Genomic DNA, 25,404 nt, shown 5'->3' with positions numbered 1-25,404 from the left:
CAAGCATACAAACTTTTTAAGAAATACATTAGTTGGCAAAGACAAGTACATTTTTGTTCCAAACTCAACAACCACAAAACTTTGCAAGAAGAATCTTAACGTTTAATGACAGAGCTGAGCGTTTGGAGAGAAAATGCAACCGTTCCTAAGTCCTGGCACTGGAACTCCTGCTTTCAATGAGTCCTGTGTCCTTCCATTCACATTCATGATACGATTAGTTGCATCTGTCCCTGCAGCCATTGGTTTTCATTCTCTGATACTCTGCTATGTTCCATCTCCCAAACAGCCTGGGATAGAGCAAGGGCTATCAAACTTCACTGATGAGCCCAGTCAATTTATCTCTAACCATTTACAATGAGAAAGTGAGCGTGCACACATGCAAACTCCATACACACAATATACAAATAACTGAAACTAACAACTCATGAAACATTACTTACCCTTCAACATGTCATGCTCGCTGATATTTTCTCTTCTTTTCTATTTTATTTTAAAAAGTAGTGAGGTTTCACAATCTCGCTGATATTTTCTATTCTTTTCTATTTTATTTTAAAAAGTAGTGAGGTTTCACAATCTGCTGAACTCTTACCATGCATATTTGAGAAACACTAACATAGAAAATAAGACTCGGTCTAGTTTTTAATAGCAGTGAGTCTGAATCCCAGATCCACCACTTAATCTGGGCAAGTTACTTTAAAAAACCTCGTATCCCCAACTGTAAAAAATAAGAATAACAACCTCATTCACCTTAGGTGATTTTTGTAGGATAAAATGAAGAGAAGTTTAGAAAAATAACGAGTTATGTGACTGACGTTGAACAAATGCTAGCTCCTTCCATATCTTGCAAAGTTAATGCAACAACATCTTTTTTTCCAGGTTATGAAACAAAATGCACCCCACAGAGTTAGAATATAGAATGCCGAAAGAAGCAAGGGATTAGCATTCTCTGTCTTTGAAAGAATTTGGTCTTCCAACTACAGTTATACAACTCTGAGGCCTAATTTTTGCTTTTTGTTTTGAAGAGTGACTTAGCTCCCTGCCGGTCCTCCCTGTCAGTGACATCCTCTGGTTTCATGGCCAGTTCATGGGTTCCCAGGGCCTTCACTGGGTGGCTTCCAGGCATGACTTCATTTTAGTCCTTGGTGTAGATATTCATGTCTGTCACCAACCAGGGTGTGACTGTGAACATTGCATTTTTCTGATGTTCCATTTCATTAACTAAAAAATGGAGAAAAAAACCATTTCATGGGACTATAAGGAGGGTTAAAGATATAAAATATTGAAAGGGACTAGACTGAAGAAGGATCATTAGGAAGTTTTCAATAAATATTAGTTCTTGAATTCTTCCTCTTCCCATTAACTCCTATACATGTATTATTACCACATACTCTCACTTCTTAGGCTGCCAAGAAAAGTCACAGTTAGCCAATGAAGACTTGAGACTGGTTTGCTGGAATCTGAGGGTGCCCGCTGATGGGTAACAATTTGGGCCAAGAAAACATTCTGGGAACTCCTCCAACACCATCATGAAGAATGCAGGTTCTTCTTCAGCATTGTTTGTGGTTTTCAACCATACATCCTAAAGTACATTTTTGATTCTATGGCTTAAATTATTCATTCATTCATTCATTCATTCTTTCATTCATTCATTCAGGCTTAAAGAAACCTCCAGGAGACTGCTACCATGGCAGAGAACCCCAAGCTCCACTACTCCAATGCAGAGGGCAGAATGGAGTCCACCCGGTGGCTCCTGGCTGCAGCTGGAGTAGAGGTAGGTTGTGAGTTAGGTCATCTTAAGTTGGATTTAAAATTGTGTTATCACATACTTTTCCCACAGAAACTATGAGATGATTACTAACTGAAGCATTGTGCGTTAAATAAAAATGGACTATAATTAAGAAAAAGATGAACAGATTTGACCTAATAATTGTTAAAATTTCTTATCATCTAGGAGCCTCAATATTAAAATATATTTAAAAAACTAATCACAAAGTGTAGAACTTAAGTGGATTAGAATTTAAACAAACTGTAAACAATAATTATGGCATTGACCAGGTGCAGTGGCTCACGCCTGTAATCCCAGCACTTTGGGGGGTCGAGGCGGGCGGATCACCTGAGAACAGGAGTTCGACACCAGCCTAACCAACATGGGGAAACCCCGTCTCTATTAGAAATACAAAATTAGCCAGGTGTGGTGGTGCATGCCTGTGATGCCACCTACTCAGGAGGCTGAGGCAGGAGAATCGCTCAAACCTGGGAGGCGGAGGTTGCAGTGAGCCGAGATCATGCCATTGCACTCCAGCCTGGGCAACAAGAGTGAAACTCTGTCTCAAAAAATAAAAACAAAATGATAATAATAATTATTATGGTATTTATACAATTAGAAACATGAATATTGACTGAATATTTGATGACATGAAAGAATTATTGTTAATATTTCATGTGTGATAATGTACTAGGTCTATCTTTAGAATAGTATGTTTTAGGAAAACACATTGAAGTATTTAAGGATTAATCATATGGATCTGGGATTTCCTTGGAATTATTACAAGTAGGTGGACATATCGATGAAACCACACTGGTTTTGATTGATAATTATTGATTCTAGGTGAGAAGTATAAGCAGAATCATTATGCCTTTTCATTTATTTCCATACAAGTTAGTAATTTCCATGATAAAGCAATAAAAATGCATAATATTAGAAAATGTATATAATACGAGGTACAATGCAAACTATAAATGAGAGGCGGAAGGGAGTGGATTGTAACAAACTACCTATTAAAGATTGACTACATTCACAGCAATTATTTGGTTGGACACTTACTAACTCCGGGTTCTGTGCTAGGTCGTGGAGATAGACAATGAACAAGACAAGAGTCCCTGCCCTGGGGCAGCCTACATGTCTATGAGGATGCAGACAAGTAAACACGTGGTTAAAATGAGGCGTGGAGGCTTCTAGAACACCCAAGAATTCCCCAATGTTACCGGGCCATCGTCCTGGTGTTTGAGTAGGAAATGCTGGGAGGTGCCTGTGGGACTCCGCTGAGTGCTGCCCTCTAGAGGTGTCACTGAGAAAAACACTTCCCAGTCCAGACCAGAGTCCTTCAGCAACTGCCTGAGGGTTTTCCTGGGAGGTGAGTCATGGACAGACTCAGGAGATCTTGTCCCTCGGGTGGCAGCCGAAAAGGAGGGTTTCAGGTGAGGTGGCATCCTGTGAAAGGAAGTTCTAGCGTGCCCCATCAGCCTCACAGCGCCGTGTGGACCTGAACCTTGGGACGGCACTTTCTTCATTGCTTCACGAGGGCCTGGGACTTTAGCCTCACCCTTTCTCAATCCTATGAAGAAATAAGCACAAAAGAAATCCAAACACTGCCATTCCAGGTTGTTTTCTTTGTACGAATGAATACCCTGTCACCCAGACATCAGCTCTACAGCTCAGGGATGTGTTCAGAGCCCGGGTAGGAAGAGTTCAGCAGGAGGGAGGGAGGGGCAAGGCTAGGAGGAACCCAGGCTCCCTGGTCTCCATCCAGCCTGACTGAAGGCGGGGGCAGGGCTGACTGCAGACCTTGCTCAGGCTTCTGGGGTCTCAGTGCCCTAAGGCTGATGATCACAACCCAGTCCTCAGCCTCACAAGCACATCCCACTTGCCAATCCCACCCCATCTCGGTCACCCTCCTGCCAGGACCACACATCGTTCCTTAGGTTTGTCCTGAACTGGATGCTATATTAATTGCTGGCACACACCCCCCCGTGACCTCTAGATCCTGGTCCTGTGTGATCATAGATCCACAACAAATTCTGTTCCACGGAGCAAGCTAGAAACCCCCAAATTCCTGAATTTTCACCATAAAGAACTCCATTAAAGTGTAATTAGCCACTGGAAACCGAACTACCATTTATTACTTGATGTATGTGGGTCGGGCCCTGTATCATGCATTTTGAAACATTACAAAATTCTGATTAAGGAAATATTCTTTCCCCATTTTGCAGATGAGGAAACTAAGGCTTGAAGATGTTAAGTGATGATTCCCAGATCACACAGCTATTATGAGGCTGAGTCAAGATTGGAACCAGATCATATCAACAGTGAAATCCAGAGAATCTTGATAACTTTTGCTTAGACTTTTGGTTTGACAGATTCTGCCTACGTAAGTCAACTTCATCATTACGTAATAACTGAATTTCATATCTGTATTAAATACCTGCAACCACTCATAGCTTCTGATCAGACTGAGACAGCCTTGTTGCTGGCTGCCATTTCCACCAAAGTGACTTGTCTCAGGACAAGGTGTAATTTACTCCAAGATTTAAATTACTGGATGTAGATCAAGATCAAAGTATAGTTTCATCAATTTTAGATTGATTTAAATTTTTTAAAGGATGATATGATGAAATAGCCAGCTATAACTCAAAATTCTAAAGATAATTTATATTTATTTATTTATTTATTTTGAGTTTTAATGCATATTTAATAAAAATCATTTGGTTGGATATCTTTTTTTTAATGGAAACCAGAATGGTATTTATTATTTTACATTTGGGAGAGGAGATATCTTAAAGGGTCCAGAATACGTAAGTCTCTTATGTATGATACTCCTTTTTTTGTTACTGAGGTATACTTATAAGCTTAGATAAGTAATCAGAAGGTTCCTTGGTAAGCACTGAATTAGAACAAAGGCAGTTAGGTAATTTGGAGTTTAATAGCCTAGGGTACCTGATAGAGATGTGCTGGGGGCCACAACCCTGTATGTAATTTTAAAGTTTCTAAGTAGCCACATTTTAAAAAGTAAAAAGAAACAGATGAAATTAACTTTAATAATATATTTAACCCAGTATATCTAAAATGTTATTTTAACATGTAGTCAATATATTAAAATTATTCTGTTTTTCATACTAAGTATTCCAAATCTGGTGTGTATTTTTTTTCTATATATTTGATTTTTTAAAATTATACTTTAAGTTTTAGGGTACATGTGCACAACATGCAGGTTTGTTACATATGTATACATGTGCCATGCTGGTGTGCTGCACCCATTAACTCGTCATTTAGCATTGGGTATAACTCCTAATGCTATCCCTCCCCACTCCCCCCACCCCACAACAGTCCCCGGTGTGTGATGTTCTCCTTCCTGTGTTCATGTGATCTCATTGTTCAATTCCCACCTATGAGTGAGAACATGCAGTGTTTGGTTTTTTGTCCTTGTGATAGTTTGCTGAGAATGATGGTTTCCAGCTTCATTCATGTCCCTACAAAGGACATGAACTCATCATTTTTTATGGTGGCATAGCATTCCATGGTGTATATGTGCCACATTTTCTTTTTTTTCTTTTTTTTTATTATTATTATACTTTAAGTTTTAGGGTACATGTGCACAATGTGCAGGTTAGTTACATATGTATACATGTGCCATGCTGGTGTGCTGCACCCATTAACTCATCATTTAGCATTAGGTATATCTCCTAATGCTATCCTTCCCCCCTCCCCCCACCCCACAACAGTCCCCAGAGTGTGATGTTCCCCTTCCTGTGTCCATGTGTTCTCATTGTTCAATTCCCATCTATGAGTGAGAACATATGGTGTTTGGTTTTTTGTCCTTGCGATAGTTTACTGAGAATGATGATTTCCAATTTCATCCATGTCACTACAAAGGACATGAACTCATCATTTTTTATGGCTGCATAGTATTCCATGGTGTACATGTGCCACATTTTCTTAATCCAGTCTATCACTGTTGGATATTTGGGTTGGTTCCAAGTCTTTGCTATTGTGAATAGTGCCACAATAAACATATGTGTGCATGTGTCTTTATAGCAGCATGATTTATAATCGTTTGGGTATATACCCAGTAATGGGGTGGCTGGGTCAAATGGTATTTCTAGTTCTAGATCCCTGAGGAATCGCCACACTGACTTCCACAATGGATGAACTAGTTTACAGTCCCACCAACAGTGTAAAAGTCTTCCTATTTCTCCACATCCTCTCCAGCACCTGTTGTTTCCTGACTTTTTAATGATTGCCATTCTAACTGGTGTGAGATGGTATCTCATTGTGGTTTTGATTTGCATTTCTCCGATGGCCAGTGATGATGAGCATTTTTTCATGTGTCTTTTGGTTGCATAAATGTCTTCTTTTGAGAAGTGTCTGTTCATATCCTTTGCCCACTTTTTGATGGGGTTGTTTGTTTTTTTCTTGTAAATTTGTTTGAGTTCATTGTAGATTCTGGATATTAGCCCTTTGTCAGATGAGTAGGTTGCGAAAATTTTCTCCCATTTTGTAGGTTGCCTGTTCACTCTGATGGTAGTTTCTTTTGCTCTGCAGAAGCTCTTTAGTTTAATTAGATCCCATTTGTCAATTTTGGCTTCTGTTGCCATTGCTTTTGGTGTTTTAAACATGAAGTCCTTGCCCATGCCTATGTCCTGAATGGTAATGCCTAGGTTTTCTTCTAGGGTTTTTATGGTTTTAGGTCTAACGTTTAAGTCTTTAATCCATCTTGAATTAATTTTTGTAGAAAGTGTAAGGAAGGGATCCAGTTTCAGCTTTCTACATATGGCTAGCCAGTTTTCCCAGCACCATTTATTAAATAGGGAATCCTTTCCCCATTACTTATTTTTTTCAGGTTTGTCAAAGATCAGATAATTGTAGATATGCAGCATTATTTCTGAGGGCTCTGTTCTGTTCCATTGGTCTATATCTCTGTTTTGGTACCAGTACCATACTATTTTGGTTACTGTAGCCTTGTAGTATAGTTTGAAGTCAGGTAGCGTGATGCCTCCAGCTCTGTTCTTTTGGCCTAGGATTGACTTGGCAATGTGGGCTCTTTTTTGGTTCCATAGGAACTTTAAGGTACTTTTTTCCAATTCTGTGAAGAAAGTCATTGGTAGCTTGATGGAGATGGCATTGAATCTATAAATTACCTTGGGCAGTATGGCTATTTTCACGATATTGATTCTTCCTAACCATGAGCATGGAATGTTCTTCCATTTGTTTGTATCCTCTTTTATTTCATTGAGTAGCGATTTGTAGTTCTCCTTGAAGAGGTCCTTCACATCCCTTGTAAGTTGGATTCGTAGGTCTTTTATTCTCTTTGAAGCAATTGTGAATGGGAATTCACTCATGATTTGGCTCTCTGTTTGTCTGTTATTGGTGTATAAGAATGCTTGTGATTTTTGCACATTCATTTTGTATCCTGAGACTTTGCTGAAGTTGCTTATCAGCTTAAGGAGATTTGGGGCTGAGACAACGGGGTTTTCTGGATATACAATCATGTCATCTGCAAACAGGGACAATTTGACTTCCTCTTCTCCTAATTGAAGACCCTTTATTTCCTTCTCCTGCTTGATTGCCCTGGCCAGAACTTCCAATATTTGCCCATTCTGTATGATATTGGCTGTGGGTTTGTCATAGATAGCTCTTATTATTTTGAGATATGTCCCATCAATACCTAATTTATTGAGAGTTTTCAGCATGAAGTGTTGTTGAATTTCGTCAAAGGCCTTTTCTGCATCTATTGAGAAAATCATGTGGTTTTTGTCGTTGGTCCTGTTTATATGCTGGATTACGTTTATTGATTTGCATATGTTGAACCAGCCTTGCATGGGATGAAGCCCACTTGATCATGCTGGATAAGTTTTTTGATGTGCTGTTGGATTTGGTTTGCCAGTATTTTATTGAGGATTTTTGCATTGATGTTCATCAAGGATATTGGTCTAAAATTCTCTTTTTTGGTTGTGTCTCTGCCCGGCTTTGGTATCAGGATGATGCTGGCCTCATAAAATGAGTTGAGGAGGATTCCCTCTTTTTCTATTGATTGGAATAGTTTCAGAAGGAATGGTACCAGCTCCTCCTTGTACCTCTGGTAGAGTTAGGCTGTGAATTCATCTGGTCCTGGACTTTTTTTGGTTGGTAAGCTATTAATTATTGCCTCAATTTCAGAGCCTGTTATTGGACTATTCAGAGATTCAACTTCTTCCTGGTTTAGTCTTGGGAGAGTGTATGTGTCAAGGAATATATCCATTTCTTCTAGATTTTCTAGTTTATTTGCATAGAGGTGTTTATAGTATTCTCTGATGGTAGTTTGTATTTCTGTGGGATCGGTGGTGATATCCCCTTTATCATTTTTTATTGTATCTATTTGATTCTTCTCTCTTTTCTTCCTTATTAGTCTTGCTAGCGGTCTATCAGTTTTGTTGATCTTTCAAAAAACCAGCTCCTGGATTCATTGATTTTTTGAAAGGATTTTTGTGTCTCTATTTCCTTCAGTTCTGCTCTGATCTTAGTTATTTCTTGCCTTCTGCTAGCTTTTGAATGTGTTTGCTCTTGCTTCTCTAGTTCTTTTAATTGTGATAATAGGGTGTCAATTTTAGATCTTTCCTGCTTTCTCTTGTGGGCATTTAGTGCTATAAATTTCCCTCTACACACTGCTTTGAATGTGTCCCAGAGATTTTGGTATTTTGTGTCTTTGTTCTCATTGGTTTCAAAGAACATCTTTATTTCTGCCTTCATTTCATTATGTACCCAGTAGTCATTCAGGAGCAGGTTGTTCAGTTTCCATGTAGTTAAGCGGTTTTGAGTGAGTTTCTTAATCCTGAGTTCTAGTTTGATTGCACTGTGGTCTGAGAGACAGTTTGTTATAATTTCTGTTCTTTTACATTTGCTGAGTAGTGCTTTACTTCCAAGTATGTGGTCAATTTTGGAATAGATGTGGTGTGCTGAAAAGAATGTGTATTCTGTTGATTTGGGGTGGAGAGTTCTGTAAATTTCTATTAGGTCTGCTTGGTGCAGAGCTGAGTTAAATTCCTGGGTATCCTTGTTAACTTTGTGTCTCGTTGATCTGTCTAATGTTGACAGTGGGGTGTTAAAGTCTCCCATTATTATTGTATGGGAGTCTAAGTCTCTTTGTAGGTCTCTAAGGACTTGCTTTATGAATCTGGGTGCTCCTGAATTGGGTGCATATATATTTAGGATAGTTAACTCTTCTTGTTGAATTGATTCCTTTACCACTATTTAATGGCCTTCTTTGTCTCTTTTGATCTTTGTTGGTTTAAAGTCTGTTTTATCAGAGACTAGGATTGCAACTCCTGCCTTTTTTGTTTTCTATTTGCTTGGTAGATCTTCCTCCATTCCTTTATTTTGAGCCTATGTGTGTCTCTGCACGTGAGATGGGTTTCCTGAATACAGCACACTGATGGGTCTTGACTCTATCCAATTTGCCAGTCTGTGTCTTTTAATTGGAGCATTTAGCCCATTTACATTTAAGGTTCATATTATTATGTGTGAATTTGATCCTGTCATTATGTTAGCTGGTTATTTTGTTCATTAGTTGATGCATTTTCTTCTTAGCCTCGATGATCTTTACAATTTGGCATGATTTTGCAGTGGCTGGTACCGGTTGTTCCTTTCCATGTTTAGTGCTTCCTTCAGGAGCTCTTTTAGGGCAGGCCTGGTGGTGACAAAATCTCTCAGGATATGCTTGTCTGTGAAGGATTTTATTTCTCCTTCACTTATGAAGCTTAGTTTGGCTGGATAGGGAATTCTGGGTTGAAAATTCTTTTCTTTAAGAATGTTGAATATTGGCCCCCACTCTCTTCTGGCTTGCAGAGTTTCTGCGGAGAGATCAGCTGTTAGTCTGATGGGCTTCCCTTTGTGGATAACCCAACCTTTCTCTCTGGCTGCCCTTAACATTTTTTCCTTCATTTCAACTTTGGTGAATCTGACAATTATGTGTCTTGGAATTGCTCTTCTCAAGGAGTAACTTTGTGGTGTTCTCTGTATTTCCTGAATTTGAATGTTGGCCTGCCTTGCTAGATTGGGGAAGTTCTCCTGGATAATATCCTGCAGAGTGTTTTCCAACTTGGTTCCATTCTCCCCGTCATTTTCAGGCACACCAATCAGATGTAGATTTGGTCTTTTCACATAGTCCCATATTTCTTGGAGGCTTTGTTCATTTCTTTTTATTCTTTTTTCTCTAAGCTTCTCTTCTCACTTCATTTCATTCATTTCATCTTCCATCACTGATACCCTTTCTTCCAGTTGATCCAATCAACTACTGAGGCTTGTGCATTTGTCATGTAGTTCTTGTGCCGTGGTTTTCGGCTCCATCAGGTCCTTTAAGGACTTCTGTGCATGGTTATTCTAGTTAGACATTCGTCTAACATTTTTTCAAGGTTTTTAACTTCTTTGCCATGGGTTCGAACTTCCTCCTCTAGCTCAGAGTAGTTTGATCGTCTGAAGCCTTCTTCTCTCAACTCGTCAAAGTCGTTCTTTGTCCAGCTTTGTTGCTGGTGCGGAGCTGCGTTCCTTTGGAGGAGGAGAGGCACTCTGATTTTTAGAGTTTCTAGTTTTTCTGCTCTGTTTTTTCCCCATCTTTGTGGTTTTGTCTACCTTTGGTCTTTGATGATGGTGACGTACAGATGGGGTTTTGGTGTGGATGTCCTTTCTGTTTGTTAGTTTACCTTCTAACAGTCAGGACCCTCAGCTGCAGGTCTGTTGGAGTTTGCTAGAGGTCTACTCCAGACCCTGTTTACCTGAGTATCAGCAGCGGAGGCTGCAGAACAGTGGATATTGGTGAACAGCAAATGTTGCTGTCTGATTGTTCCTCTGGAAGTTTTGTCTCAGAGTAGTACCCAGCCGTGTGAGGTGTCAGACTGCCCCTATGGTGGGCTGCCTCCCAGTTAGGCTACTCAGGGGTCAGGGACCCACTTGAGGAGGCAGTCTGTCTGTTCTCAGATTTCAAGCTGCATACTGGGAGAACCACTACTCTCTTTAAAGCTGTCAGGCAGGGACATTTAAGTCTGCAGAGGTTTCTGCTGCCTTTTGTTCCGTTATGCCCTGCCCCCAGAGGTGGAGTCTACAGAGGCAGGCAGGCCTCCTTGAGCTGCGGTGGGCTCCACCCTGTTTGAGCTTCCTGGCCACTTTGTTTACCTACTCAAGCCTTGGCAATGGTGGGCGCCCCTCCCCCAGCCTCGCTGCCGCCTTGCAGTTTGATCTCAGACTGCTGTGCTAGCAATCAGCGAGAGGCTCTGTGGGCGTAGGACCCTCTGAGCCAGGCCCGGGTTATAATCTCCTCGTGTGCTGTTTGCTAAGACTGTTGGAAAAGCACAGTATTAGGGTGGGAGTGACCCGATTTTCCAGGTGCCGTCTGTCACCCCCTTCTTTGACTAGGAAAGGGAATTACCTGACCCCTTGTGCTTCCCAGGTGAGGCGATGCCTCGCCCTGATTTGGCTCACACTCGGTGTGCTGCACCCACTGTCCTGCATCCAGTATCTGACACTCCCCAGTGAGATGAACCCGGTACCTCAGCTGGAAATGCAGAAATCACCTGTCTTCTGCGTCGCTCACGCTGGGAGCTCTAGACTGGAGTTGTTCCTATTCGGCCATCTTGGCTCCACCCCCAAAATTTATATTTAATGAGCAGTTACTATCACTTGCTACTTTTCTAAGTGCTTTGTGTGACCTTGTAATTAAATCTTGATATCAACCTATACCGTAAGTTCCATAAGTTTACCCATTTCATAGATTAGCATACTCAGACACAGAGAGTTTTGGTAACATGTCCAAAGTCAAGAAGCCAGTACATGAAAATGGTGATAATGAACCCACAAAACCACATCAGAAACCAGAAGTTTTCATGAAAAATAATGTTAGCGTGGGACTCTAATTCCTTTATTAAATTGAGAATTTTACCCTATTGGGTCCCATGTACTTCAGAAGAGAAAATTACAGTTGCAAGTGTTAAAGCTGTGCACCAGCTGCAACCTATTTCACCCTTAGCAGAGTTCCTGAGAAGTGGGGTGATATAAATTATAGCAGAGACTCCTTGGTGGCAGAATATTTAATGGCCATTAGCCCATGGCATACCCCACACTGGGGACACACAAGGTTGTGGTCTGATCTCACCTGGAGACACAGGCTTTCCTAAGATATGGCAACACCATAACTAGGAGAACTGCTCAGTGCCTTTTCTCCAGTGACGTCTGCTCTCAAAATATGACCTAATCATAGACATTCATGAGATCAGGCTGGAGGTGAAGTGAACTAAAAGATTGAGCAGCTATGTGCTGTGACCCATGCACTTTTCTCAATGAATTAGGTCTAAATTTCCAAATGGCCATGACCAGCCCCCTCTGTGTACCCTGCCAAACTCAGAAATCTTATATTCTCCAAATCATGCACCAGATAGGGGCCATTCAACATCACAAGTCTATAATAGAATGAACTAACAGGAACCCATATACTGTTTCTGCTTGCATTTTGAAGAGAAATTTCTAGAATCTGCAGAAGATTTGGAAAAGTTAAGAAATGGTAAGATCGGCCAGGTGCAGTGGCTCCTGCCTGTAATCCCAGCACTTTGGGAGGCCAAGGCGGGCTGATCATGAGGTCAGGAGTTCGAGACCAGCCTGACCAATGTGGTGAAACCCCGTCTCTACTAAAAATAAAAAAATTAGCCAGGCATGATGGTGTGTGCCTGTAATCCCAGCTACTCAGTAGGCTGAGGCGGTAGAATCACTTGAGCCCTAGAGGCGGATGTTGCAGTGAGCCGATATCGCACCACTGCACTCCAGCCTGGGTGACAGAGCAAGACTCCGTCTCAAAAAAAAAAAAAAAAGGTAAGATCAATCTCTAAGTGCCTCTGATGATAGTATCGAGTAGAAGGTACACAGGGAGGTTTGAACAGCCGACAATGCCTATGTGTGTGGGGCGTGGTATTTGTACATGGTGCAGAGGGAGAAAGTGGTTAAAATGGAAGGGATGTGGCTCCGTGATCAAGTCTGGCAACTCTCTCCAGACTAAAAGGACCAGACCTCTCAGAGTATTTGCTAGAGGAATCATCTCCCATGCCCTGAGAAAGCCCTTTCTTTGTTTTCATGATTGGGGCACTGTGAATGAGCTGCGGTCATCAGCTCGGGATCCCACACAGCTCTCCCCATCCAAGGACATGCAAGAACATGCATTAGACTAAAGGAGGAGAAATCGATGTGGCCACAGTCTTGAGTTTTTTTCTTTCATGGAGGGGCATGACAAGGTAACACTGCAGCACTATTGCAGGCTTTGAAGAGCAGAGAAAGGGACCCTTACATAAAAACCTCTCAGAAATTGCCTTAAATGTCACAAACATCATGAGACTTACTTTGGGAACCTCCCATTTTAAATGGCATCTTGTTGCCAGTCCTATTGTAACTTGTCCCAACCTCTTCCTAAAATATCCATGAAGATAAATCAACACAAAAATACAAGAGTCCTACTATGTATCTGGAGGGGAAATAAAAACATGAATGAAATAAATCGATAAAAAGTAAAAGGAAGCTTCTTAAGAAAAAGAAGAACTACGGGAAGCTTTTTAAAAATGTTGTTTGGGCCAGGTGCAGTTGCTTACGCCTATAATCCCAGCACTTTGGGAGGCTGAGGTGGGTGGATCATTTGAGATCAGGAGTATGAGACCAGTTAGGGCAACATGGTGAGACCCCATCTCTACTAAAAATATAAAAATTAGCCAGGCATGTTGGTGCACACCTGTAATCCCAGCTACTCAGGAGGTTGAAGTAGAAGAATCGCTTCAACCCAGGAGGCGGAGGTTACAGTGAGCCAAAATCACGCCACTGAACTCCAGCCTGGGTGACAAAGTGCAACTCTGTCTCAAAAACAAAACAAAACAAAACAAAAAGTTGTTTCAAGTGAAATCTTACCAGGCCATAATTTCTTTTTCATTTCAGAAATTTAGTAATTTCCATACCATTTTTTCATATGGAAAGAGTGGGTTCCATAGACATTTCACTCTCCTTTTTTCCTTCTTTCTAAAGATGGGAGTTTTATGTTCCAACAAATGCCAATGGTTAGGATTGATGGGATGAAGCTGGTTCAGACCAGAGCCATTCTCAACTACATTGCCAGCAAATACAATCTCTATCGGAAAGACATAAAGGAGAGAGCCCTGTACAGTATATTTTCTGTTCTTCCATCAACAGATAACACAGAGTGATTTAGGTCCTTCCTTGAGTGGGTGGGACCATGGCAGGAGCATCATGACCAGCAGCAGGCTGGGCCTTGGGCATGTACGCTGAGGTCCAGTATTGCAGAATTCCACGGAGATGAAGGAACAGTGACCATGGGGAGGGTTCAGGCGAGGGTGATTCTAGAAGACGATGCAGTCCATGGATCCAGCACCCTGACAGAGGTTTCCAAACACTGATGAACCATGAACTCAGGATGATGGCGAATCATGATTCCAGGTGCTAAGGATTTCAGATACTGGATTCCAGCCTATAGCTTAGGACAGGCATAGAATGTTTGAGAGTCTGCAGATGAAGGACTGGGGAGGGAAGGTGTCAAAGAAGCTGAATCTCAGGTCCCAGTAATTCCAAGAATGATGACCAGAAACCTAAATTACCAACCAATTATATGGACTGGAACACCTGAGCAGTGCCTGTAGAGGCTGGCGCCAAGGATGCTGGGGTTACCTTGACACATGGATACAAGGCTGAAGCAGCCAGATTTATTCAATACCAGCAAAGCCAAGGGGTCTCCTTGCTGTTGTGATGAGACTGCATGATTCCAAATAAATCCTGAATGGAACTGTTGGCAGCTCCTCAAAAAGTTTAATATAGTGTTACCAATGACCCCACAGTTCCTCTAATAGCTGTATCCCCAAATTATCAAAAATATATCCACACTAAATCTTTTACATAAATGAACCATGCAAATAACAATATTCATAGTATTCAAAAAGTGGAAGCAACCCAAATATCCATCAGTCAATAAATGGAGGAGAAAAATGCACCTTAGCCATGCAATGGAATGATATTTGGTCATGAAAAGGAATGAAGTACTGATGCATGCTACAAGATGGTTAAACCATAAAGACATGTTACATAAAAGAAACAAGACACAGAAAGCCACGTATTATAGGATCCTTTTCATATGAAATGTCCAGAACATGCAAATCTATAGAGGCAGAGAGTAGATTAGAGGTTGCCTGGAGGTAAAGGAGTGGGGCTTGGGGAAAAATGAGGAATACCACTAATGGTACAGATGTCCTTATCAGAGTGATAAAAAATATTCTGCAATTAGACTGCCATGATTTTTGCAGAAATCTTTGAATGCACTAAAAACCACTCAATAGTATAATTTAACAAGTCACAATTATAGTATGTGACTATATGTCAATAAAGCTGTTGTTTTAAAAAGTATTGTGGGGAGACTTGCAAGATGGCCAAATAGGAACAGCTCCAGTCTGCAGCTCTCAGCGAGGTTGATGCAGAATGTGGGTGATTTCTGCATTTCCAACAGAGGTACCCAGTTCATCTCATTGGGACTGGTTGGACATTGGGTGCAGCCCTTGGAGGGTGAGCCGAAGCAGGGTGAGATGTCACCTCACTCGGGAAGCACAAGGGGTCAGGGAATTATCTCCCCTAGCCAAGGGAAGCCATGACAGACTGTATTGGGAGGAACGGTGCACACTGGCCCAGATACTGCACTTTTCCCATGGTCTTCGCAACCGGCAGACCAGGAGATTCCCTCTGGTGCCTACCCCACCAGGGCCCTGGGTTTCAAGCACAAACCTTGGCACCCATTTGGGCAGACACTGAACTAGCTGCAGGAGTTTTTTTTTTTTTTTTTCATACCCTAGTGGCACCTGGAATGCCAGCGAGACAGAATTGTTCACTCCCCTGGAAAGGGGCCTGAAGCCAGGAAGCCAAGTGGTCTGGCTTGGCGGGTCCCACCCCCATGGAGCCCAGCAAGCTAAGATCCACTGGCTTGAAATTCTTGCTGCCAGCACAGCAGTCTGAGCTCGACCTGGGATGCTTGGGTTTGGTGGGGGGAAGGGCATCTGCCATTGCTGAGGCTTGAGTAGGCGGTTTTCCCCTCACAGTGTAAACAAAGCCACCAGGAAGTTCGAACTGGGCAGAGCCCACTGCAGCTCAGCAAGGCCTCTGTGGCCAGACTGCCTTTCTAGACTCCTCCTCTCTGGGCAGGGCATCTCTGAAAAAAAGGCAGCAGCCTCAGTCAGGGACTTATAGATAAAACCCCCATCTTCCTGAGACAGAGCACCTGGGGGAAGGAGTGGCTATGGGCACAGCTTCAGCAGACTTAAATGTCCCAGCTTGACAGCTCTGAAGAGAGCAGTGGTTCTCCCAGCACAGCGTTCAAGCTCTGATAATGGACAGACTGCCTCCTCAAGTGGGTCCATGATCCCCATGTATCCTGACTGGGAGACACCTCCCAGTAGGGGCCGACAGACACCTTATACAGGAGAGCTCTGGCTGGCATCCATTGGGTGTCCCTCTGGGACGAAGCTGCCAGAGGAAGGAACAGGCAGCAATCTTTGCTGTTCTGCAGCCTCCACTGGTGATACCCAGGCAAAGAGGTTCTGGAGTGGACCTCCAGCAAACTCCAGCAGACCTGCAGCAGAGGGGCCTGATTGATAGAAGGAAAACTAACAAACAGAAAGGAGTAGTATCAGCATCAACGAAAAGGATGTCCACTCAGAGACCCTATCTGAAGGTCACCAACATCAAAGACGAAAGATAGATAAATCCACGAAGATGGAAAGAACACAGTGAAAAAGGCTGAAAATTCCAAAAACCAGAGCACCTCCTCTCCTCCAAAGGATCACAACTCCTCACCAGCAAGCAAACAAAACCGGACAGAGAATGAGTTTGACAAATTGACAGAAGTAGGGTTCAGAAGGTGGGTAATAACAAACTCCTCTGAGCTAAAGGAGCATGTTCTAACCCAATGCAAGGAAGCTAAGAATCTTGAAAAAAGGTTAGACGAATTGCTAACTAGAATAACCAGTTTAAAGAAGAACATAAATGACCTGACAGAGCGGAAAAACAGAATGAGAACTTCACGAAGCATATACAAGTAACAATAGCCGAATCAATCAAGCAGAATAAAGGATATCAGAGATTGAAGATCAACTCAATGAAATAAAGTGAGAAGACAAGATTAGGGAAATAAGAGTGAAAAGAAATGAACAAAGCCTCCAAGACATATGGGACTATGTGAAAAGACCAAATCTGCATTTAATTGGTGTATTTGAAAGTGACTGCTACCAGCCACTGCAAAAACATACCAAATTGCAAAGACCATCGATGCTATGAAGAAACTGCCTCAACTAATGGGCAAAATAACCAGCTAGCATCATAATGACGGGATCAAATTCACACATAACAATATTAACCTTAAATGTAAATGAGCTAAATGCCCCAATTAAAAGACACAGACTGGCAAATTGGATAAAGAGACAAGACCCATTGCTGTGCTGTATTCAGAAGTCCCATCTCACATGCAAAGACACACATAGGCTCAAAATAAAGGCATGGAGGAATATTTACCAAGCAAAATGGAAAGCAAAAAAAAGCAGGGGTTGCAATCCCAGTTTCTGATAAAACAGACTTTAAACCAACAAAGATCAAAAGAGACAAAGAAGGGCATTACATAATGGTAAAGGGATCAATGCAATAAGACCTAACTATCCTAAATATATATGCACCCAACACAGGAGCACCCAGATTCATAAAGCAAGTTCTTAGAGACCTACAAAGAGACTTAGACTCCCATACAATAATAGTGGGAGACTTTAAAACCCCATTGTCAATATTAGACAGATCAACAAGACAGAAAATTAACAAGGATATCCAGGACTTGAACTCAGCTCTGTACCAAGTGGACCTAATAGACATTTACAGAACTCTCCACCCCAAATCAACAGAATATACATTCTTCTCAGCACCACATCACACTCATTCTAAAATTGACCACATAATTGGAAGTAAAACACTCCTCAGCAAATGCAAAAAAACAGAAATCATAAGAAACAGTCTGTTAGACCACAGTGCAATCAAATTAGAACTCAGGATTAAGAAACTCACTCAAAAACTTCACAACTACATGGAAACTGGACAACCTGCTCCTGAATGACTACTGGGTAAGTAATGAAATGAAGGCAGAAATAAAGATGCTGTTTGAAATCAATAAAAACAAAGACACAATGTACCAGAATCTCTACAACACATTTAAAGCAGTGTGTAGAGGGAAATTTATAGCACTAAATGCCCACAAGAGAAAGCAGGAAAGATCTAAAATCGACACCTTGATATCACAATTCAAAGAACTAGAGAAGCAAGAGGAAACAAACTCAAAAGTGAGCTGAAGACTAGAAATAACTAAGATCAGAGCAGATCTGAAGGAGATAGAGACACGAAAAACCCTTCAAAAAATCAATGAATCCAGGAGCTGGTTTTTTTTGGAAAGATCAACAAAATGGATAGACCACTAGCCAGATGAATAAAGAAGAAAAGAGAGAAGAATAAAAAAGATGCAATAAAAAATGATAAAGGGGATATCACTACCAATCCCACAGAAATACCATCTACCATCAGAGAATACTATAAACATCTCTATGCAAATAAACTAGAAAATCTGGAAGAAATGGATAAATTCCTGGACACATACACTCTTCCAAAACTAAACCAGGAAAAAGTTGAATCCCCGAATGGACTAAGAACAAGTTCTGAAATTGAGGCAATAATTAATAGCCTACCAACCAAAAAAAGTCCAGGACCAGATGGATTCACAGCCAAATTCTACCAGAGGTACAAAGAGGAGCTGGTACCATTCCTTCTGAAACTATTCCAATCAATAGAAAAAGAGGGAATACTCCCTAACTCATTTTATGAGGCCAATATCATCCTGATACTAAAGTCTGGCAGAGACACAACAAAAAAAGAAAATTTCAAACCAATATCCCTGATGAACATCGATGCAAAAATACTCAATAAAATACTAGCAAACCGAATCCAGCAGCACATCAAAAAGCTTATCCACCACAATCAAGTGGGTTTCATCCCTGAGATGCAAGGCTGGTTCAACCCATGCAAATCAATAAATGTAATACATCACATAAACAGAACCAATGAAAAAACCACGTGATTATCTCAATAGAGGCAGAAAAGGCCTTTGACTAAATTCAACACCCGTTCATGATAAAAACTCTTAATAAAATAAACTAGGTATTGATGAGACCTATCTCAAAATAATAAGAGCAATTTATGACATACTCACAGCCAATATCATATTGAATGGGCAAAACTGGAAGCATTCCCTTGGAAAATCGGCACAAGACATGGATGCCCTCGCTCACCACTCCCATAGTATTGGGGGTTCTGGCCAGGGCAATAAGGCGAGAGAAAGAAATAAAGAATGTTCAATTAGGAAAAGAGGAAGTCAAATTGTCTCTGTTTGCAGATGACATGGTTGTATATTTAGAAAACCCCATCATTTCAGCCCCAAATCTCCTTAAGCTGATAAGCAGCTTCAGCAGCCTCAGGATACAAAATTGATGTGCAGAAATCACAAGCATTCCTATATACCAGTAACAGACAAACAGAGAGCCAAATCATGAGTGAGCTACCATTCACAATTGCTACAAAGAGCATAAAATAAATAGGAATACAACTTACAAGGGATGTGAAAGACCTCTTCAAGGAGAACTACAAACCACTGCTCAAGGAAATAAGAGAAGACACAAACAAATGGAAAAACATTCCACACTCACGGATAGGAAGAATCAATATCATAAAATGGCCAAAAGTAATTTATAGATTCAATGCTATCCCCATCAAGCTACCAGTGACTTTCTTCACAGAATTGGAGAAAACTACTTTACATTTTATATGGAACCAATAAAGAGCCTGCATAGCCAAGACAATCCTAAGCAAAAAGAACAAAACTGGAGGCATCACGCTACCTGACTTCAAAATATACTACAAGTCTACAGTAACCAAAACAGCATGTTACTGGTACCAAAACAGATATAAAGACCAATGGAACAGAACAGAGGCCTCAGAAATAACACCACACATCTACACCATCTGATCTTTGATAAACCCAACAAAAACAAGCAATGGGGAAACGATTCCCTATTTAATAAATGGTGTTGGGAAAACTGGCTAGCCATATGCAGAAAGCTGAAACTGGATCCCTTCCTTACACTTTCTACAAAAATTAACTCAAGATGGATTAAAGACTTAAATGTAAGACCTAAAGCCATAAAAACCCTAGAAGGAAACCTTGGCAATACCATTCAGGACATAGGTATGGGCAAAGACTTCATGACTAAAACACCAAAAGCAATGGCAACAGAAGTTAAAATTGACAAATGGGATCTAATTAAAATAAAGAGCTTCTGAACAGCAAAAGAAACTGTCATCAGAGTGAACAGGCAACCTACAGAATGGGAGAAAATTTTTGCAATCTATCCAGCTGACAAAGGGCTAATATCCAGAATCTACAAAGAACTTAAACAAATTTACAAGAAAAAAAAACCATCAAAAAGTGGGTGAAGGATATGAACAGACACTTTTCAAAAGAAGACATTTATACAGCCAAAAAACATATGAAAAAAAGCTTATCATCACTGGCCATTAGAGAAATGCAAATCAAAACCACATTGAGATACTATCTCAAGCCAGTTAGAATGGTGATCATTAAAAAGTCACAAAACAATAGATGCTGGAGAGGATGTGGAGAAATAGGAATGCTTACACACTGTTGGTGGGAGTGTAAATTAGTTTAACCATTGTGGAAGACAGTGTGGTGATTCCTCAAGGATCTAGAACTAGAAATATCATTTGACCCAGCAATCCCATTACTGGGTATATACCCAAAGGATTATAAATTATTCTACTATAAAGACTCATGCACATGTATGTTTATTGCGGCACTGTTCACAATAGCAAAGACTTGGAACCAACCCAAATGCCGATCAATGATTGACTGGATAAAGAAAATGTGGCACATATACACCATGAAATACTATGCAGCCATAAAAAGGATGAGTTCATGTCCTTTGCAGGGACATGGATGAAGCCGGAAACCATCATTCTCAGCAAACTAATGCAAGAACAGAAAACCAAACACCACGTGTTCTCACTCATAACTGGGAGTTGAACAAGGAGAACACATGGACACAGGGAGGGGAACATCGCACACCAGGGCCTGTCAGGTGGTGGGGGGCTAGGGGAGGGATAGCATTAGGAGAAATACCTAATGTAGATGACAGGTTGATGGGTGCAGCAAACCACCATGGCATGTGTATACCTATGTAACAAAACTGCACTTTCTGCACATGTACCCTAGGACTTAAAGTACAATAAAAAGTAAAGGATTGTGAAACCCCAGTTTGACACAAAAGAGGAAAAGTTTGCGTTGGTTGTAACTATATAGAGAATTTCACCAAGGAAGACAATCTTTTAGGTGGGGTCTCAAGAAAGGCACACATGGCTAGAGTTGGGTAACAGCACATGGAGAGGGCTGTGGAAACGTGTTTCATTGATGTAACTGGAGGAACTGCTAATATGAGGCATAGAAGCAGCCCTGGGAGCTGTAAAATGATGAGAGAGGATGAGGAACATGGCTGAGATGGCTATAGCAGCGACTCTTTTAAAATTGTAGGAGGTAGGTCTTTGGCCATTTGACTCACACTAAGTTCATGCACAGAGCAAACCACAATAGAGATGATCAGTCCTGGCACAGCACCATTGGGTATTGGCAGTGATTCCACCAATTTCTCTCATGACTGTGACCGCCGATGCTCTTGGTACCTGTATTGGTCATGTGTGTAACAAAATTTTGAGATCTATCTACCTTGATAGGTTGTTTTAAGAAATAAATGTTAATATACCTGTAAAAATCAGAGCATAATGACTAGAATATAAAAGGCACCCACTGGAGGTGAATTACTTTGCCACCACCTGACACTCTATTCTCTTAGGTTTTTATAAACCTATAAAATATAAGGCAAAAGACGTTTGACGTTTTGGTTGTTTTTGTCTTTCAGGATTGATATGTATACAGAAGGTATAGCAGATTTGGGTGAAATGATCCTTCCTCTGCCCATATGACAACCTGAGGAAAAAGACACCAAGTTTGCCTTGATCCAACAGAGAACAAAAAATCGCTATTTCCCTGCCTTTGAAAAAATAAGTGAAGCTGTTCAGCGTTTTGCATCACTCAGTTTAGAGACCAGTAGAAAAATAGTGGCTGGGCATTCCTGGGGCACTGACCTTCACTTTCAGTGAGACTTCCTGAACACCAATGCAGCTCTCTGACTCTCAAGACATTTTATGCAAATAGACTTGGAGGAACAATTGTAACACTTATACACAAGCTATAATTTTCCAATAAAATTTTAATTTACTAGACCCCAACATGAAATTCTCTGTTGAACAAAATTTCATGTTCATAAGTAGAACGTGGGCTGTGGAAGGCTCTGGACCACACTAGAGGTTGCTGTTGAGTCTACAGAACCCCATGGACTTTTATTGAAGACGAACATGATGAAAGTGATCCATCAGAAAATATTCTGGCACCCTGTGTAGGAAGACACAAGACCAATTGCCCAACCAGAGAATATTGTAGTGTTTCAGGGATGGGTATTTATTAAAAGGAGAGTGACTGTGGGATGCAGAGGAAGATTTTGTATTTTATAATAAGTTGCAGACATCAGTGCAGTTCACCCCTAAATGCTTCAGCTTGCAAATTATAACATAGTGCTGGTTAGGAGTCAGAGTCAATGCTGTAAGAAAGATGATGAATTCAGGTTCACCCAGGTTTACTTCAGATCCGAGGGACATAGAGCAGGGAACGAGGAGAGCAGAGAAGGAGAAATGAGGGCTCTGAAATAGTCTCCTCCTGGGGGAAGAGTGTTGTCATGAAGGTGGAGTCGCTGCCCAAGGGAGATTGGAGACGGAGAGAGCAGAATGTAGAGCCATGTCCTAAATGTGAAGGCTCCATGCTGTAGGGCCTGGGGCAGACAGAACATGTGGCAGCAGGTGCTAAGCCCCTGGCCCATGTGGAAGAAGCAAGCTGGGCGGGTGGTGTAGATGCCACAGTGATGTGGATGAGAAGAGAAAATGAGAGCTTGAGCTCCAACCAAGGAGTGAGCAGGGCTACACTTCTTACTCCCTCAGTGAAACAGGGAATGTGGAGAAAGGTCTGGATCTCTGCACCTATGCAGTGAGGCAGCAGAAATGGGAGAGTCAGACTGGAGAGACTCAGGGAGAAGCAGGGGTCCCAGCCTTACTGCACATGTGATGGAGAAGCACGGGTCCTAGCCTTACTGCCCCTGTGATCCTGATTTGATTCCTCCAATTCTCCACGTCTTAAAGAGCAATGGACAAGACTACCTTGTTGGCAACAAGCTGAGCTGGGCTGACATTCACTTGGTGGAACTTCTCTACTACATGGACGAGCTTGACTCTAGCCTTATCTTCAGCTTCCCTCTGCTGAAGGTGACCCATTTCACAGTCCTCAGAGAGGCAGACCCATATCTCCCATCTTGGGATCTTGTATCTGGGACCTGGGACTGAGCATGTTTTGACCCCAACCTTCACCAGGCCTTCAGTGCCCTAAAGTCTCCAAAATGAGCTTCCAGGCTCCAATTTTGAGGAATGAAAACACTTTTGTTATGGAAAGGAAATTTGTGGTGCATGCTACCCCATGAAGAGTATTTTGCCTTTTATCATGGAAAGGACCCAGGGCCCAGCATGTCTCCCCATCCCTCTATTCCCCTGTGGTTTCTGTTCCTGAGTTCTCTGTGATGTCCTTTATCCCATATGTGCCCTTGTCTTCCCGCATTGAGTCGGTCTAAGCAGAGCTCTCTTCATCTGGTTTCCTCCCTAGGCTCTGGCTCCTGCTGTCTGACATTGTGGTCCTCTCTGCACAGCTCTCCAGCACACTGGCCCCCCACACTGTATCTCTCACTGACAAAAGTGGTCCCATGATTTGTGTTTAATATTTTCTATAACATTTTCCTTTCCAACTCATTTCCCCATATTTTCACTTCTGCTTAGAGACTGATCTGTGTTGATATCTCACAGGCACATTGTTTTTTCTTGTCTTTTACAAGAGTCACTAATCTATAGGATTAATATGTAAGAAGAAAGGGATGGCTGAACTGATTAAAATCTGAAAGACATCTTTGGGGAAAATATAAGTGAGCTACATGTTATTCCTCTCATCTTCATTTCTCGCTCAGTGTCTGTTTCTGCCTCCATGCTGGTGCTGATGGCGCAGACTTGCTTGGTCTTTGTGTAGAAGGGTCTCAGATTTTCTGGGTGGTGTAAACGGTGGTGGCAGGCCTTGGCTTCACTCTGAGGCTGTGCATTGTGAATTACAGGCCCTGAAAACCAGAATCAGCAACCTGCCCACAGTGAAGAAGTTTCTACAGCCTGGCAGCCCAAGGAAGTCTCTCATGGATGAGAAATCTTTAGAAGAAGCAAGGAAGATTTTCAGGTTTTAATAAAGCAGCCATGGAGGCCAAGAACATGCAAGACGAATATTCTAAAGTTTTGCAACAATAAAGTACTTTACCTAAGTGTTGATTGTGCCTGTTGTGAAGCTAATGAACTCTTTCCAATTACATACTAATTAAATAATAAATCTCCTATTTGTCGACTTGGTTAAAATTAATTTCTTTTCCTTAGGATCTGATATGAATTCAGATTTCCAATCTCCTCCTAACCTACCACTTTCTTGGAATTAAAAGTTTAGTAAAAAAATAATGTAGATTATGTGGTTTGTTTGACTTTTCCAAGGATTGCCCTGCAACATTCAATTTGTCATACAATCTATTAAAATGTCAATGTAGAAATATACTTCTGACATTTTCAGGTGTGCACAGGAGAAGAGTTACCATTCTGGGTGATGACATAAAGACATATTCTTCTTTTCTTGGACTGTCATTTTATTTCTGATGAAAGCATTCTTCCTTATCCATTTACAAGACAACCATTCTTTCTGCTGTGGATTCCTCAGTTTTCTAGGTGAGGAAATATTGAAGAGCAAACAGACCCATCCTCTGCTCTCAGGCCACCCTGTTTTCCCTTACAGTGTGTGTGCTCCTGGCTCATCCTCATTCTGCTCCTTAAGGCTCTGTGAGGCCCCAGGCATGAGCCTTCCCTCAGTTCTTTCAGTGCCACTCAGGCCTGGGCTGCCAAGATACAGATGGTATATGCGAATTACATATAAGTAAGTATATGCAAAATTATTTTTCCCTGGTGTGTCATTGTGCCAGCGTGCTTGGATTAGGAGTGATTTCCAGGAATCCTTCCCTGCGTCTTCTAGCTTCTGGGGGCTCTTGGCCTTTCTGGACTTTCATGGATCATGACCACATCACTCTAACTTCTGCCTCTGCCTTCCTGCACCTCACCCTCTGTATGTTGTGTCTTCTCTTCTCTCTGCAGTGAGGACAATTGTCATTGGATTCAGGGCCTTTCCAGATATACCAAGATGATCTCATCTCAAATTCTTTTACTTCATTACATCTGCAAAGAGCCTTTTTCCAAATAAGATCACATTCACAGGATCTAGGGATTTCTATATGGACCTATCTTTCTAGGGG

At 41.5% G+C, this 25,404-nt stretch overlaps 1 protein-coding gene across 1 annotated transcript; it reads left to right on the top strand.

Moving 5' to 3' along the window:
• Nucleotides 1-1,675: 1,675 nt before the first annotated feature.
• On the top strand, nucleotides 1,676-24,417 carry LOC101152643 (glutathione S-transferase A2). The gene is given in 6 exon segments (XM_004044205.5): nucleotides 1,676-1,771; nucleotides 12,224-12,302; nucleotides 13,799-13,931; nucleotides 21,841-21,982; nucleotides 23,162-23,293; nucleotides 24,181-24,417. Coding segments are annotated over 6 exon segments (696 nt in total). The 5' UTR covers nucleotides 1,676-1,684; the 3' UTR covers nucleotides 24,304-24,417.
• Nucleotides 24,418-25,404: the final 987 nt, after the last annotated feature.

The sequence above is a fragment of the Gorilla gorilla genome, chromosome 5 (genome assembly GCF_029281585.2).
Source record: "Gorilla gorilla gorilla isolate KB3781 chromosome 5, NHGRI_mGorGor1-v2.1_pri, whole genome shotgun sequence".
NCBI lineage: Eukaryota > Metazoa > Chordata > Mammalia > Primates > Hominidae > Gorilla > Gorilla gorilla.
The sequence above is the reverse complement of the archived record's forward strand: the minus strand, read 5'-3'. Positions and strand labels throughout refer to the sequence as shown.